General features: G+C 50.8%; 1 protein-coding gene across 2 annotated transcripts; it reads right to left on the bottom strand.

Moving 5' to 3' along the window:
- Positions 1-8608: 8608 nt before the first annotated feature.
- On the bottom strand, positions 8609-14916 carry LOC115390872 (G-protein coupled receptor family C group 5 member B-like). Of its 2 annotated transcripts, XM_030094906.1 has the most exons (5): positions 14806-14916; positions 14187-14678; positions 12390-13500; positions 9065-9189; positions 8609-8985 (listed from the first exon to the last, which is right to left on the bottom strand). In XM_030094906.1, the coding sequence occupies exons 3-5, from the start codon at positions 13498-13500 to the stop codon at positions 8941-8943; spliced, it is 1281 nt and encodes a 426-aa protein (XP_029950766.1). In that variant the 5' UTR covers positions 14187-14678; positions 14806-14916; the 3' UTR covers positions 8609-8940. The 2 variants fall into 2 exon arrangements, with proteins under 2 accessions (XP_029950766.1, XP_029950767.1); XM_030094907.1 differs by having other exon boundaries at positions 9065-9180; positions 14187-14916.
- Between the last annotated feature and the right edge of the window lie 315 nt (positions 14917-15231).

Raw genomic sequence — 15231 nt, 5'->3', positions numbered from 1 at the left:
GTCACTCACCGTGACCCCTCTGCACAGGGCCGCAGAGGCAGCCACACGTCGTGTGGAATGAGCACGAATCACTGCTGGTGGCGAGAGATTCTGTGCCTCGTAGGCAGCTGCAATAGCGCCCCCCACCCAGTGGGCGAGACGCTGAGAGGTCAGCGGGGAACCACGCCCCCGGGCTCCAAACCTCACAAACAGCTGGTCCGTGGTGCGAAAGCCAGCTGTGCGCTGGACATAAAGACGCAGAGCCCTGACCGGGCACAGTGACCGCAGGCGTGGGTCGTCCCCAGACGAACCAGGCATGGAGTCAAACGTCCTGACCCGGATCACTCGCGACCGGAAGTCCGAAGTGATCACCTTGGGATGAAAGGCCGGGTTAGGCCAGAGGTGCACGAGTCCCCCATCCTGGCTGAACACCATGCAGGATGGGTGGACTGACAATGCGCAGAGATCCCCAACTCTCTTGGCGGATGCTAGCGCCAACAAGATGGCGGCCTTAAAGGAGAGAAAGCGGTCCTCCGCCTGCTCCAAAGGCTCGAAAGGAGGTCCCTTAAGGCCCTCCAACACCACATGGAGGTCCCATGGAGAGACCACATGCCTGGGGGGCGGTCGCAACCGACACGCCCCGCGCAGAAACCGCTTCACAAGCGGGTGGCTGCGTGCAGAAAAGCGGCCGAAACCGCCGTGGCCCGCTGTGATGGCCGATGCAAACACCGCCAGGGTGGATGCAGCGCGACCGCTGTCCAGCAGGGCCTGGAGGAACTCCAAAACTCCACCAACGGTGCAGGAGACCGGGTCCAAGCCCCTCTCCGAGCACCATGATGTGAAGAGCTTCCACCGAGACCTGTAGGCCTTGACAGTAGAGGGGGCCCTGGCACTCTGGATGGTGGACACCACCGCTGGGGGGAGGTCTAGTTCCACCAGCCTCACCCGCTCAGCCTCCAAGCCAGGAGCCTCCCGCCCAGGAAGGGGCGGGACCGAAGGGCGCCTCCTGCCTGCTGCAGTGCGTCGGGCCCGTCGGGAATCGGCCACGGGTCCCCGACTGCCAACTGAACCAGGTCCGGGAACCACCGCGCACTCGGGGTGTCCGGAGCCACCACGATCACGTGAAGATTGTGCAACCTCACCCTGCGCAGCAGCGGGGTCAAGAGGTGGACTGGAGGGAACGCGTACAGGATGCCCGACGGCCAGCTCCTGTGTGCGAAGGCATCTACCCCTAGAGGGGGGGCGTCTGACAACCTGAGCGAGAACCAGAGTGGGCACTGTGCGTTCTCTGCACTGGCGAAAAGGTCTGCCACTGGGCATCCGAACCTGCGCCAGAGTCGGGCTGCGACCCACGGGGACAGGCCCCACTCGTCGTGGAGTGGGCCTCCCCGGGACATTCTGTCTGCACCGACGTTGAGGACTCCGGGCACGTGACGCGCCCTGACAGACGCGAGGTGCCGGTCCGCCCACCGGAGGATCTCCGCCGCTATGCGATGAAGAGGGGGAGACCGGGTCCCCCCCTGCCTGTTCAGGTACGCGACCACCGTAGTGTTGTCCGTCCTGATGAGCACATGGCTGTCCTTCAGCCTGGCTTGGAAATGGAGCAGGACCCTCTGCACCGCCGTCATTTCCAGCACATTGATGTGAGTGGGAGTCAAATCCCAAGCACCGCCCACCGCGTGGTGGTCTAGGGTGCCTCCCCATCCCGCGAGAGACGCATCGGTGAACACTTCGACGTGATGCGACACGCAGCCCAGGGGAACTCCTTGCATTAGGAGAGCAGGATCCATCCAATAAAGGAGATCCTGGCGTGCTTGGGGCGGGATCGGGAACCGTTTGCATCCGTCCCACTTTCCCATGCAGCGGAGGCGTGCAAACCACCGTTGCAGCCTGCGCATGTGTAGAAGGCCCAGCCGGACCACTGGGTGGGCCGCGGCCATTAAACCCAGGATGGTCCTGATCAAACGAACCCCGACCAGGGGTGTGGTCACTGCAGACCTCAGGGTCGAGAGAAGGGAGGTCCGTCTCTCCTCGGAGAGGCGGGCAGTCATAGAGAGCGAGTCCAGCTCCAACCCCAGATAAGCCATGCTCTGAGCTGGGGTGAGTGCGCTCTTGTGTCGGTTCACCGTGAACCCCAGGAGCTCGATGTGGTGCAGGACCTGGGTCGTGTGCAGCACAGCCTCCTGATGAGAGGACGCCAGTATGAGCCAGTCGTCGATGTAAGTGAGGATCCTCAGACCATGACGACGGAGGGGCTCCAACGCTGCTTCGACACACTTGGTAAAGGTGCGAGGGGCGAGAGAGTAGCCGAAGGGGAGCCGGTTGTATTGAAAATACCTGGTCCCCACGGGAAAGCGGAGGAAGGCTCTGTGCCTTCTGAGAATGGGGATGTGGAAGTAGGCGTCCGTCAGGTCGATCGAAGTCATCCAGTCCCCAGGTCGAATGCTCTCCAGGAGGTGTTTGACCGTCAGCATGCGGAACCTCCTGGTGGCTATGTGAGTGTTGAGGACCCTCAGGTCCAGAATGGGTCTTACACCCCCGCTTTTCTTGGGGACCAAGAAGTAGGGGGAATAAAAACCCGAGTGCGCCTCTGTCGCGGTCAGCTCCGTGACTGCACCCCGGCGGAGGAGTGAGGCTACTTCTGCCTCGAGAGCGGCCGTCCCCGCAGGGCATGCGAGCCGCGTACGAAGGATGCCGTTGAAGAGAGGCGGACGACAGGCGAACTGCAGGGCATAACCGTTTCTCAGCGTCCTGGACAGCCAGGGAGAAAGCGGTCCCAACATAACACGCCACGTGTGAAACCGGAGCGTGAGTGGCTGTACCACGGCCAGCGGGGACGGCCCACCCGTCCTCCCGGCCTCGGGAGACGGGGGCCCCCCGGCGAAAGGGCTGTGGAGCAGGCGTCCCCTGAATGAGAGCGGGCGGCCGCCAGGCGGCCGCGGACCGGCGCTTTGCTGGGGACAACCCGAGCAGAGGCAGCGCGATCCCGGAGTTTCCGGGTCGCTGTCCTCGGTGCTGATGTCGGAGCCTTCCGGATCGCTGGCCGTGATGCTGAAGCCGGAGCCGGGACGCTCAATAGCGGGAGCCCGGGACGGCAGAGCTCCGCTGCTCCGAGGCTCCGCCGTGACAACACACGGGGAAGCCGAGGGAGCGCTGCCGGGAGCAACACCAATAAGGCCGGGATCGGGGCGCTTTACGGCGGACACCCGGGCCGGCGTGAGTCCGCCGCTCGGCGGAGAAACTCCGCTGGGAGCGGCATGAGTGGCGCCGGGGCTGGGGCGCTGCACGTCGGCAGCCCGGGGCGTAACGGCACCGCCGCTCTGACGCCTCGTCATGCTAACACGAGCGGAGGTCGGCGGACAGACGCTGCTGAGAGCGCTATGGGTGCGGCCGGGGCCGGGATACCCCACGGCGGGGATCCGGGCCGGGCCGGAGCCGTCGCTCTGACGCTTCGAAATGCTCACTCGAGCCGAAGCCGGTGGAGAGTGCAGCCTGAAGCGTTTGCGGGGCGCTGAAAGGACATCAGCAGCGCACCGCTTGCGTGACGCACACAGCGGGAAAGCTAGCGGCTCCAGCGCGCTGCTATGCCCCGCGTCCGCAGCCGCATTGCGGCCAGAGCGCGAAGAAAGCGCCGGTGAAGAGGCGGTTCCGTGCGCATTCCGCTCGCCATCCTCAGCCGCCTTATCGCGGAGCGGGAGGAGGGAGGGAGAAGGGCCCAGCCGGGTTTTGCACTTTTCGATCATGCTAACACGGGGGAGAGGAGGGACTGCTGCTCTTTGGAAGATGTAACGGGCCTGACGGCCTTTATTTGCATGTTTGCTGGCAGGTGCGGGTCGAGCGGACGGGGCGCTCCGTGTCTCGGGAGCGCGGGACCGTCTGGGCTGATCGGCGCCCCGGGAGGATCGGCGGAAAGACGGTCCGGTCTGTCCAGGTGCCGAGGTGCTCCAAGGAGCGGGACGCCGCTGGTCCGCGGAGCGGCGGCGCTGCGGCGGCGGCTCACGGCGGGGCTGGAGGTGCGGGGCGAGCTGCTGCGAGCCTCGTGCTGCTGCCTCCAGGCGCTCGATGATCACCTGTATATCGGGCCCAAAAAGAGAAGAGGTGGACAAGGGGAGTCCCAGGACGCCCCGCTGGTCCAGCTCAGATAAAGAAGACAGACCAAGCCACAGGTGCCTCATGGCGAGCTGTGCGTTGGCCATGACGCGGCCTCCACTGACGGCGATGGCTCTGCACATGCGCATCAGGACTTCGGCCGTATTTTGGACTTCCACGATGTCTTCGGGGGAAAGCTGGGACTTCTCGTGGCAGATCTTGTCCACAGAGCCCAGGAGGAAGGTCATGTTATTGGCTAGGGCGAACGTCAGGTTGCCGCTAGCGTAGCCACGATCCAGGAAGCTCGCCATGCGCCTGTCCCTTTCAGACGGCAGCACGGGCTTTCCGCCGGGCCAGGCGGAGGATCGGGGGAGGAGGCACAGCCGAACGGAGTCCTCAATGGCAGGCACTCCGGAGACCGGCGGCCAGCCCTCCACACAAGAATACTCTCGGTAGCCCTTCACCGTACCCTTGGCGGCAAGTGGCGTACCCCAGTCCCGCTGCACGTGAGCTTGAAACGACGGCACGGCGGGACATAGGACCGCAGTCCGGGACCGAGCCCGTGACTGGGTTGCCAGCCCGAGTGCAAAATCACGCTGCACCGGCTCCGGAGGCTGCGGCGGCAGCGCGAGGCCGGTGCGCTCGGCGGCTGAAGTGAAGAGCCCCGCGAGGTGCTCCACAGGCTCACGGGGGAGACGGGATGCGGTGGAGGCGGAGTCGAACCGAGTCGAACTCCGTGACACAGACACGCTGCTGCTGCTGCTGCTGACGCTGCCGCGGATCTCGGCCCAGTCGTAGGCGGCGGCGGCGGTCTCCTCGGCGTCGTCCTCACCGGCAGGAGCCGGGGAGGTTGTGCCCATGAAGGCTGCTCGCCGCTGGCTCTCTTCGAGCGGCAGCGCGAGGCAGGCCGGGCAGGAGGTCCGCTGGCGGTGATGCTGCCAGCCAAGGCAGAGGAAGCAGAGCTCGTGACAGTCCTGTACGATGAGCGGAATGCCGCAGGAGCGGCAGGAGAACGGCCCGACGCCCGATGGCGACTGGTCCCGGGCCGGCGAATCCATTCAAGTCGAATCTTGATCCGTAAAGAGGCTTCTAAGTCTCATGGAGATGCTGAGAAAGAAGAAGGGTTTGCTTAGCGCCATCCGAGGTTATGTACCCTCGGTGTGGGGCGTGGCGCTGCGCCATCGCGTGCGGGGGATTGGTGCGTCGAGCTTTGTATAGTCTCAGTGGATTGGACAGAGATTGGAGGTGTGCCACTAGCGAAGCCCGTAGGCGGGCTAAGCACTTACGAAGTAGAACCACTGCAAATCCAGCGTTCAGTTGGCGTGACACCTTTAGCCTTTTGCCACAAGGCTTTCACCTACAGCAGGACTTTGAAGAAGCCTCCTACAGATCGAGCTTTTAGCCACAGCTTCCAGGTGCCAGCTCTGTGCAGTAAAACCTCCACCTACAGCCTCCAGTAACACATGCTCTTCAGGGGCAATGTCTTTCTTACTACTCGATGCTTCCTTTTGAAACACTCCTACACACTCTGACGGATTTTCACTATTTATAACCTGTTGAGCCGTGATATGTATCAACCGTCTCAGGAGTCTACCAAATGCACGAAGAAGAGACCATGTGCAGAAATCACTTCAGTTTGACGCAGTTGGCAAATGTTTTTCGAATTAATTACAGGAATTAATAATGTCATAACGAGTGAGTCAGAAGACAGTTGGAGCAGGTGACAACCAGCCATTGCAAGGTTAGAAGAACACACCAGGCTTTGATCAGATTTACTGAGTATAACTCTCACCTTTAAACTCATGTGCTTAATTTCATGATCCATGACAATAAGGAATGAGCAGATAAATGTGAATAATATCAGATGTACAGCGTTAATAGCAAAACAATTCTGTATGAGTTTGTTCAGATGTAATATATTAGCTCGAAGAGATCTGCATTTGTTTTTGAGGTTTCTGCAGTTCTGTAAATTCTGGATCCCCTTCAGCATTTCTTGCTCATCAGCATCCATTATCTATATTCTAGAATAATTCAAGCTATTAAAGGTTCACCTTCGACTAATCACCAGTCAATCATTAAGTCAACACAAACAAATCTACCAGTAGCTACAGATAAAATTATAGATTAACCACAGATTTCTTTTGACTTCAGAATAAAGGGAGAAGTGGTTAGAACTCAGACACTAAAACCAGAATATATTGTTCATGTGTGACTGGGCTCTGTTGGTGTGGATTATGCATGTGTGATTTTTATCAGGGTTCTCTGGTTTCCTCCCACAGTCCAAAACAGTCTGAAGTTAACACTCAATCTTCCAGGGTGTGTGACTGTTTGTTTGTGCTGGACTGAGGAACTGTCCAGGAGGTACCTGTCTTTCACAACTGTCAGGTTGGAGGCCCAGGGTGAATAAAGGATGAATAAAGAAGTTCTCGAAACACGAAAACACCATGAAGATCAGAATGAACTTGCTTTGTCTTGCCTTGAGGTGACTGTGGAAACCATTATAAATAAGGACTTTTTGTTGTCTAATAAGTTATCAACAGGGGAAGCATTTATGTTTCCGTGGTACTCTGTGGCTCCTTTAAAATATTTTTCACTTTTCAGTTCATTGAAAACCAAATTTGTATTGAAAGCCTCTTTCTCTCCATCGCTCTCTCTTTTCTTTTTCTTGTTTGTGATTCAGCCACACTGCATGAAACACTTGGTGTCAGGGCATTATAATTCAACGCTACATGTTCTCAGAAAAGACGACATGACCAAGGCAGCATTTAACTGAAGATGTGCACTGATGTATTAGCCACTTTGTGCAAATCACATTACAGACATTCATGTTACGCTGCCATAAAACAGTGAAACAGAGCTATCATCATAAAAGGGAAATACCAGTGCCTTTTCACATTGACAGTACGTTTTTAAAAATCTGTTATAGAGGGCTATTACATAAAAATCTCATATTTGCATTTTACAATATCGGAGCACACACCTTCACACGAAAGCAAAATAACAGACGATCTAGGTATTCAAGGTTATAGCAAGAAGAAACGGTCACAACATAAGAGTGTTGACTGCCGCATCACAAGCAGATCATAACAGGAGGAAACGTCCCGGACCGAAATCACTGCTGCTCCCTGGATAGAGAGAGGCTGCAGCAGTTCGGTCAATCTGGCAGGATTCTTGCTTGTCTTGTTTGAACAGCTGCTGTCAGCTATTTTTCAGTCTGGATCTGGAGAGAAACATTTCAGTGTCACCGACGACAAACAGAATAAATGTCCTATTTCCAGGTATTTTCACTGATATAGAAGCTCACATAATTTTTCTGCATTAAGTCAGGGAACCTGTCATAATATTCAAGGAAAAGTCACAGAAAATGGCCTTAATGCTTGATTTCTTTGGGAAGAACGCAGAGCAATCTATATGAAAAGGTATCAAAACAGCAGTCGGTGTGAATATACATCAAATTGTGAAGCACACTGAAGGCAGGATCCTGTTTCGGGGCTGCTTAACCGCATCTGAGCCTGAACTCGTGACCATCTAGCAGAAAAATATCAGATTGTCTTTCTACCAAATGTTAACTTAACACTACATAGTGTAACAAGTCTATGGTGACTATCCAAAGAAAACTTACTTGAATGACAGAGAGATATTTCAGAAAAAAAAAAAAAAAATCTCAGAATGTTTTCTAAAAATCTGATCAAATTGCAAAAACTCTAATCTCAGATTTGCTCCCAAACTGCACAGCACAAGCCTCAAACACCTGTTAAGAGCTATGAATTTTTTTGGAAAAAGTAAGAGGTTTTAGTCAAATAGTGTTTTTAGAACGAAAGGTCATCTTTGACACTGCGCAACAGGAACTGTCTTTCGTAATATACAATATCTATGTATATCAAAAGTATAGAAAACAGACATAAAATACATACATTCTGACAAAATACTTTACCTTAAAACTGTGCTTTTACATGCAACTCAGTTTATCTCAAAATGTCAGAGTTTCCAGACGTAGCGCTGATAAAGTGCAAGATCACAACCTCCATGTCTGAACCCCATACTGCAGAATAGGCTTCTCAGTATTAAATGGCTTTTAAGGTAGTCTTATTAAAAACATATCTTTATTTTTGTAAAGGCAATCCATGAGTTGAAGGTTTTACATTCACCTTTTGTATCTATCCCATAATCCTCCGCAACTGTGCACGAGCTCCTGCGAATCACGTTGTATTCATGAACACATGGGGTGTAACTGCCCAACAGCACTTGATATAGAGAGGAAAGCACTATGAGAGTCCTTTGGGGATTTTCCAGCATGAAACGCAGAGGCCAAGCAAGCTTTGCAGGAGTGTGCAGGTAATTCAAATCAACGTCCTGAAGTTTCTCTTCTAAGCTGTAGCTTTAAGCCAAACAACAAAGACGGAAAACAGAAGAAGAGAAAGAGGAGGAAAGAAGAAAAAGACTTGGGCAAAACGTGTTCAAGACCCTCTTGTCATTCTTAGAGCTGCACTCCTCTTGAAACTCGAACATATCATTGATATAACTCACACAAAACCCTCACACACCCCTTTATCACTTGGTTTAAAAGTCACAGATAGACTGTATGCACTGATCAGAATAATGCACTGTAAGTATTATGGAATAACTACGGATGCTGTATCAGTCTCGTTCTTATAATGTGATTTCACATCCATTATGCCAAAAAATTAAGAGGCAATCAAGACCATTTAGCCCAGAATTCCATAATGTGAAATTTACACAAATTTGCACAAACACAGTAAACTATCTCTCATGAAGTGAACTGGAAATGATATGTGGTGTTTGTGATATTTCCTTCTTCTGAGGCCACAGGAGATGAGACGGGAGTTTAGTCGTCTTCTAGTCTCGGTCACATTACCATAACCGTCGCCCAGTGTAGTTAACCGGGGCTGTGGGCATCTGCGAAGAGCCAAGCAAGATATCAGAATCCGTCTTTAGGAGCACAGACACAGGACTGATGTGATTCCGTCTCTCTTACTGTGCCGCCGTTCATGACCAAAGCCATCTCAGTAGGCTGGTAGACGTGGCCTCTGAAGGCGATGCCGGGCCGCACGTTCCCGTGGCTGCTGCCGTGGTACGTCCCGCTTCGAAGAGCTGACCGGCCAAGAGAGGGGAAACACACACACACACACACACACACACACACACACACACACACACACACACACACACACACACACACACACACAGGTGTTACTGATGTGTGGCCTTTCTCCACAGTATCGGTTGGATGAATGACATAAGACACAGATGTCAACAAACTGAAGCTCTTGTATGAAACTGAAATAAAATAAAGGGTTAACTGATAAAAATGTCATTTAAACAAAGTAAAAAAGTCCTTAAAACTAAAAACATTTAGTTAGTTGTAACAGCAGCATCACATTTTCCTACCCGCAGGTTTGCTTTCTCTCTCTACAGCCAACCACAAAACAAAAGCACTCAGCTACATAGAGTTTGATCTGTTTATCCTGCTTTCAAGAAAGAATTTAATGCATGCAAACCCACATTCATGACAAGGTTTTTTTTGTTTCCATTACAAGGCAACAATTAGGGTTGGGTTATGAGCAGGGACGGAAAACATGCAGCCAAACCAGCCTGCAACAGGCTTCCATCGAAGGTCAGGGATGACGTTGCAATAGAGAAACAAGCTCAAAAGGGTGCAGCTGTTCAATGAAGCTACCTGCTGCTTCTAGTTTGTTCAGCAGGAGACACACTTCTCTTTTGACAGGGTTTATATATCAAACAGTGACAACCAAATAATGAACTTATCTCAAAGTTGCAGTCAGGCTTCAGGAAAAGGCACAGTACTATCATTGCTGCCACTAAAGTGATTAATGATATAATCGTTGCTCTTGACAACAAGCAGTGCTGCGCTTCACTTTTTATTGATTTGTCAAAAGCTTTTGACACGGTGGATCATACTATTTTAAAGCAAAGGCTTCATCATTTTGGTTTGTCTGATCATGCAGTGTCCTGGTTTGCAAATTATTTGAGTGACAGGACTCAGTGCATTAAATATGAAGGGTTTTGTTCTGACTTTATGAGTGTCCACAAAGGGGTGCCACAGGGCTCAATACTGGGACCCCTCTTGTTCATAATGTACATTAATGATTTGGGTCTCAATGTGTCAGATGCTAATATGCACTTTTATGCCGATGACACAATTATTTACGGTTATGGACCAACCCCGACGAAAGCTGTTGAATCCTTGCAGAAAGCTTTTAATGTGGTCCAGAACACACTTCTGCAGCTAAAGTTAGTCCTCAACACTGACAAGACTAAACTGATGTTGTTCTCAAACAATAAGAAGGTGCATCAAACTGTCCCGCCAGTGCTTACGCTTGAGGGACATGTCATAGAAGTGGTTCATGTGTACAAATATCTTGGTGTCTTGCTTGATGAGGGCCTCTCCTTCAAGCCACACATAGAAAATCTTGTGAAGAAACTGAAACTCAAATTGGGTTTTTTCTTCAGAAATAAATTTTGTTTTTCTTTCAATGTGAAAAAGCAGCTTGTCACTACAACATTTTTTATCAATTTTAGATTATGGAGACCTGCTGTATATGAATGCCTCAGCTCAATGTCTTCGGAAGATTGACACAGTTTATCATGCATCATTGAGGTTTATTACCAACTGTAGAGCTTTGACTCATCATTGCGATTTGTATTGTCGTGTAGGATGGCCGCCCTTGTCCACCAGGAGGTTGGCACATTGGTACATTTTTATTTACAAGGCCATGCTTGGTCTACTGCCCTCCTACATATGTAACTTAATCACACAAAGAAGTGTTGATTCTTACGGCTTGCGTTCAAATGATCATTTGTTGCTCTGTGTTCCTTTTGCCAGAACAGAACTGGGGAAAAGAGCTTTCATCCACTCTGCTCCCACTACATGGAATACGTTACAAAAAAACTGGAGATTAACTGAGCTTATCCCATTGAACAAATTTAAAGCCAGACTGAAAGCACTTGAAATGGACTCTTTAAATTGTAATTGTTTTATGTAATTTGATATGGATTTTGTTTGATGTTTTTATTGTAACAGTTGTAACTTTGCTGCCTCTTGGCCAGGACTCCCTTGAAAAAGAGGTTTTTAATCTCAACGGGATTCTCCTGGTTAAATAAAGGTTAAATTAAAAAAAAAAAAAAAAAAACTGCTAGCAGTCCCAGGATGTGATATTTAGAAAACTACCTAATAGCTAAAATAAATAGTATTGCCATTTTCATCACACTCCTGCAGGTTTTACTTCAGAAAACATCACTGCCTGCTCTTTACTGCTAACCTCATTTTAGTTCATTTCTAAATTCATGTTTGAGTCAGTCTTGGTCTCACATTTACTAAAAATACATTTTTAATGTTTAAAGTTAGTTATTTGGGCTGTAATGTCTGTTAAAAAAAAAATCACTGTTTAAATTAAGTCCAAGATGCTGAATTCTGCCAAAATCTTCAGGCAATTCATTGTGTGAGCGGCGCTTGATGTATGTTTATTCAGCAGCCAGTCTATAGAGTTTGAATAAAATACTCACAAGTTCTTCTGCAGACTTTTCTCACACACACAGTGCAAAGCATGTTTTTGTGGCTGATAAGACAGGGAACAAGAGTTTTAACCTTATGCTTTCATCCACAGAGTACATCTTCCTGTGTCTTTCTCACACCGCGCTACATGACCTTCTCTGTGTGACTCAGTATTGTCAGTTGTACAATGGCTGACGAATATCAGCATCCTGTAGTCTGTCTGATGCCTCTCTGCTGCTGCTTCGGCTGCCTTCCTGATGGTTTTACTGTGCCTCGTCACGGTTTAGCCCTTCATCTGTTCATATGGCTTCAAATAAAAAAACTGAGAGCAATCAAGGCGAAATGACTCATAATGCTCCCCTGTGAAAAAGCCTGTTGGATAAACAGGTATTTCATGGGAATTAATTGGATTTACAGTTGCACAAAGCGAGCCACCTTATCTGTAAACAAACCTACATGCTGCCAACGCTAGTTTGGTAATATGATTGCTATATTAACAGTTAAACATGCATTTTTTTTTAAATTACTGCTGAGACATGACACTGAATGAAGGAAAATCTGGACAGTCCATATTTTTATGTGTTGCTTAGCAACAATATTGAACCTTGTCGCAAAATTCTTAAAATCTAAGCATATTTGTTGCTCTGCCTCATATATCAAATTTCAAGCCTAATTAGTGGCAGCTGGCAGCATCGTTGAACCAAGGTTGAAGTTAAATTTGCTTCAAGGCTTGTTCTTCATCTCTGGAAGACTAACATGCAAGGACACACACATTACAGAGGCCTACTTGCACTGTGCTCCTCCATTGAAAAGGCCTGGTTTTCTGCGAAGGGTCGGTGGGAGTGTGAGGGGAGCTCATCCCCGAAATGTGGAGGAGGAGACGTGTGGCTGGTGTCGAAGAAATCCTGTGTGTTGGACTGCGGCGGTTTCCGGAGACACAGGTGAGCCTCGGGGATGGCGTGGAACAGCAGCAGGATCCAGCCTTGGATGACCAGAGCCACAGCCAGAGCAGGCTCATCCAGAACTCTTGCATCCTTCTTCCCTCCTCCCCTTTCTCGATTCGCCTTCCCTCTTAATGCCTGACTGCCGTACAGATAAAAGCCCAACCAGGCCACCCAGAGCAATGCTGAGGCCAGACTGGACAGGAAGAGCCAGACGGCGTTACACTTCCATCTTCGTTTTTCGTTCTCTGTTTCTCTATCTTCTTCACTGTTTCCTCCTCCCTCTGCTGCAAACTCTCCTCCACACAGAACCACCCCCAAAGAAAGACCCATGGCTATTAGGAGCAGCCCCAAAGTGTAGCTGCATGTCAGAGCGAAATCTAAGGGTGGGTATTCGCAGGCCGGGTGCCCCTCCCTGACTACAGTCAGAAGGACCCATTCGGCAGAGATTATCCCCTGAACCAAAGCTAAGGCCAGACCCAGAGCTGCGAGGGTGCTGCCCGATGGGCTGCTCTTCCCAGACACCAGCCTCCTGAGCCTCACGCCCTGCACCAGCAAGCTGGAGAAGCAGAGCGCGAACAGGGGCCCCCAGAAGGCCCTGCGCACCACGCAGAGGGCCTGGTTCTTCCCTACCAGGAAGGCCAGAGATATGGTGAAAATCCCGAGGAGCGTCCCCAGGAGCAGCAGGAGCGGCCCCAGGCCGGAGCGCCTGGCGGGGTCTGAAATGGAACGGAGCTTGACGAGCAGGAGCACGGCGAGGACCAGGGAGGTGACGCCGCCGCTGCAGGCCACGGCCTCCAGGACGACACCCCAGACCGCCTCCAGGTCGCACAGCACTCTGTAAGGGGGGTCCACATCCACGCTGCATCCCCGGGGAGGAGGAGGAGGAGGAGGGTGGCATGAGCCATAGCCGATCAGTGACAGGAGGCAGATGATGATGATAGGGCTGACGGCCATCTTAGAGACAAAGACAGAGAAAATGTAGTGCTAAAAACAAACAGAGAAAGGGTTAAAAGAGCGAGGGATAAACAAGCTGAGGGATGCTATGGTGAAGCATCCAGAGAGGAGGGGAGCAGGGGGGTGACTGTGGAGGTTAATTGCTGTATATGAGCTCCTACAGCATCTGATGATTCATATCACGGCAGAAACAGCAGTCGATATCTGTTCACATCCAATAAATCTGGTGTGTGAGATGTTTGGCATCGTTCAGACACACACACACACACACACACACACACACACACACACACACAGTGCACAGAATAGAACTGCTTTTAGCACTGGGCAATAGTTTCCATGGAAACGGGAAACAGCGTGGGCTGACTACATTGAATACTGGGCTTTTGAGAAGTCTAGTTCAACACCCCAAATCACAGAAAAACACGGTCGCACATACACCGTGTTTGCGAGGGTGTTTATTGATAAAGCGATCCCTCGTTTTTATCTTAATCGAGCAGTGTGTTGACGTTTGATATTTAGTCAAATAAAACAAAAGTTTCTACATTAAATCAGTAAATGAGAGAGATAAAAAATGCCCCCACAAGGTCTGACAGTCACATAGATTTCAGTAAATTCAAAACAAATGCAACATATACACCCACCACAGTAATTTTATCATTAAACCGTAATAACGTCACACTCACCTCAAATACGTGGATTCGTTGTTTACTGAAAGAACAGAGGCATCATACTGTTCCTTACAGTACGTCCAGCATCACTTCAGTCAGACTGTTTTTTTTGTAATCCCAGTGAATGAAGTCATTGAGACAGCAAAACAAGCCGGTTTCCATTTTGTCTCTGAAAATGTCGCTCTCTGTGCTCACGGCTCCCACTGAAAGTACAAAACGGCACACTTTGAAAGACCAGCAATGTCCTGCTGATGCAGTGACTTGTCCAGCTGCTCCAAGAAGAATCCACAATTATGATGCATGCCTTGATACTTCACACACCCACACGGTCAAACGTATCTTCTGTCTCTTTCGCTCCCCTCTGTCCTCCTCTTTCCAGTCATTCCGTCTGCATGTCTGTGTTTCTCCCTCCCTGCTTCACACTGAATCTGCGGAGGTGTTAACAGAGATGCAATCCCAGCTTACTTCTGTTCACCCACACGCGAGGAGTATGATTTGCTGATGCTCCTGTCTAACAGGGAAGAAGGTAGGAAATAAGTACAGTGCAAGCGTTCACAATCAGCCCAGCATTAGTCACTCGTTCGCACGTCTTGGTATTATTTCCTGCCTTTGGGCTCCCACGTCTTCCTCTTACCACTTATACAATTCTTCCCCTCACACATAGCTGTGGATAGATTCACGCTTGAATTGGGTCAGAACTAAGCAGCTCCTTCAGAAGTCAGCTGGAGGTTGATGTCTCAGGGTGGGAAGATGGGATTGGGAATGAGAAAGGGCAGATGGTCACTCTAAACACAGGTGAGCCCTGTGGCCATGTGACCAACGCAGCGGATAGCGTTGCGTAATACCCTGGGAAGAGATGAATCAGCCAAGTGTCCCTTCAGAGACCTGCTGTCTCCTCCCCCTTCGCGGGGGGGGGGGGGGGGGGGGGGGGCTGGGGAGGGACAGAACATGAGGAAAACCATGACAGGGAGCGCCCACTGTACCAGCTTATTGAGAGAAAGATTGACGCTGACAGATACGAGTGAGCTCAGCGACTGAGAGCGGACAAACATAGGAGAAG

The sequence above is a fragment of the Salarias fasciatus genome, chromosome 6 (genome assembly GCF_902148845.1).
Source record: "Salarias fasciatus chromosome 6, fSalaFa1.1, whole genome shotgun sequence".
Classification (NCBI taxonomy): Eukaryota; Metazoa; Chordata; class Actinopteri; order Blenniiformes; family Blenniidae; genus Salarias; species Salarias fasciatus.
The sequence above is the reverse complement of the archived record's forward strand: the minus strand, read 5'-3'. Positions and strand labels throughout refer to the sequence as shown.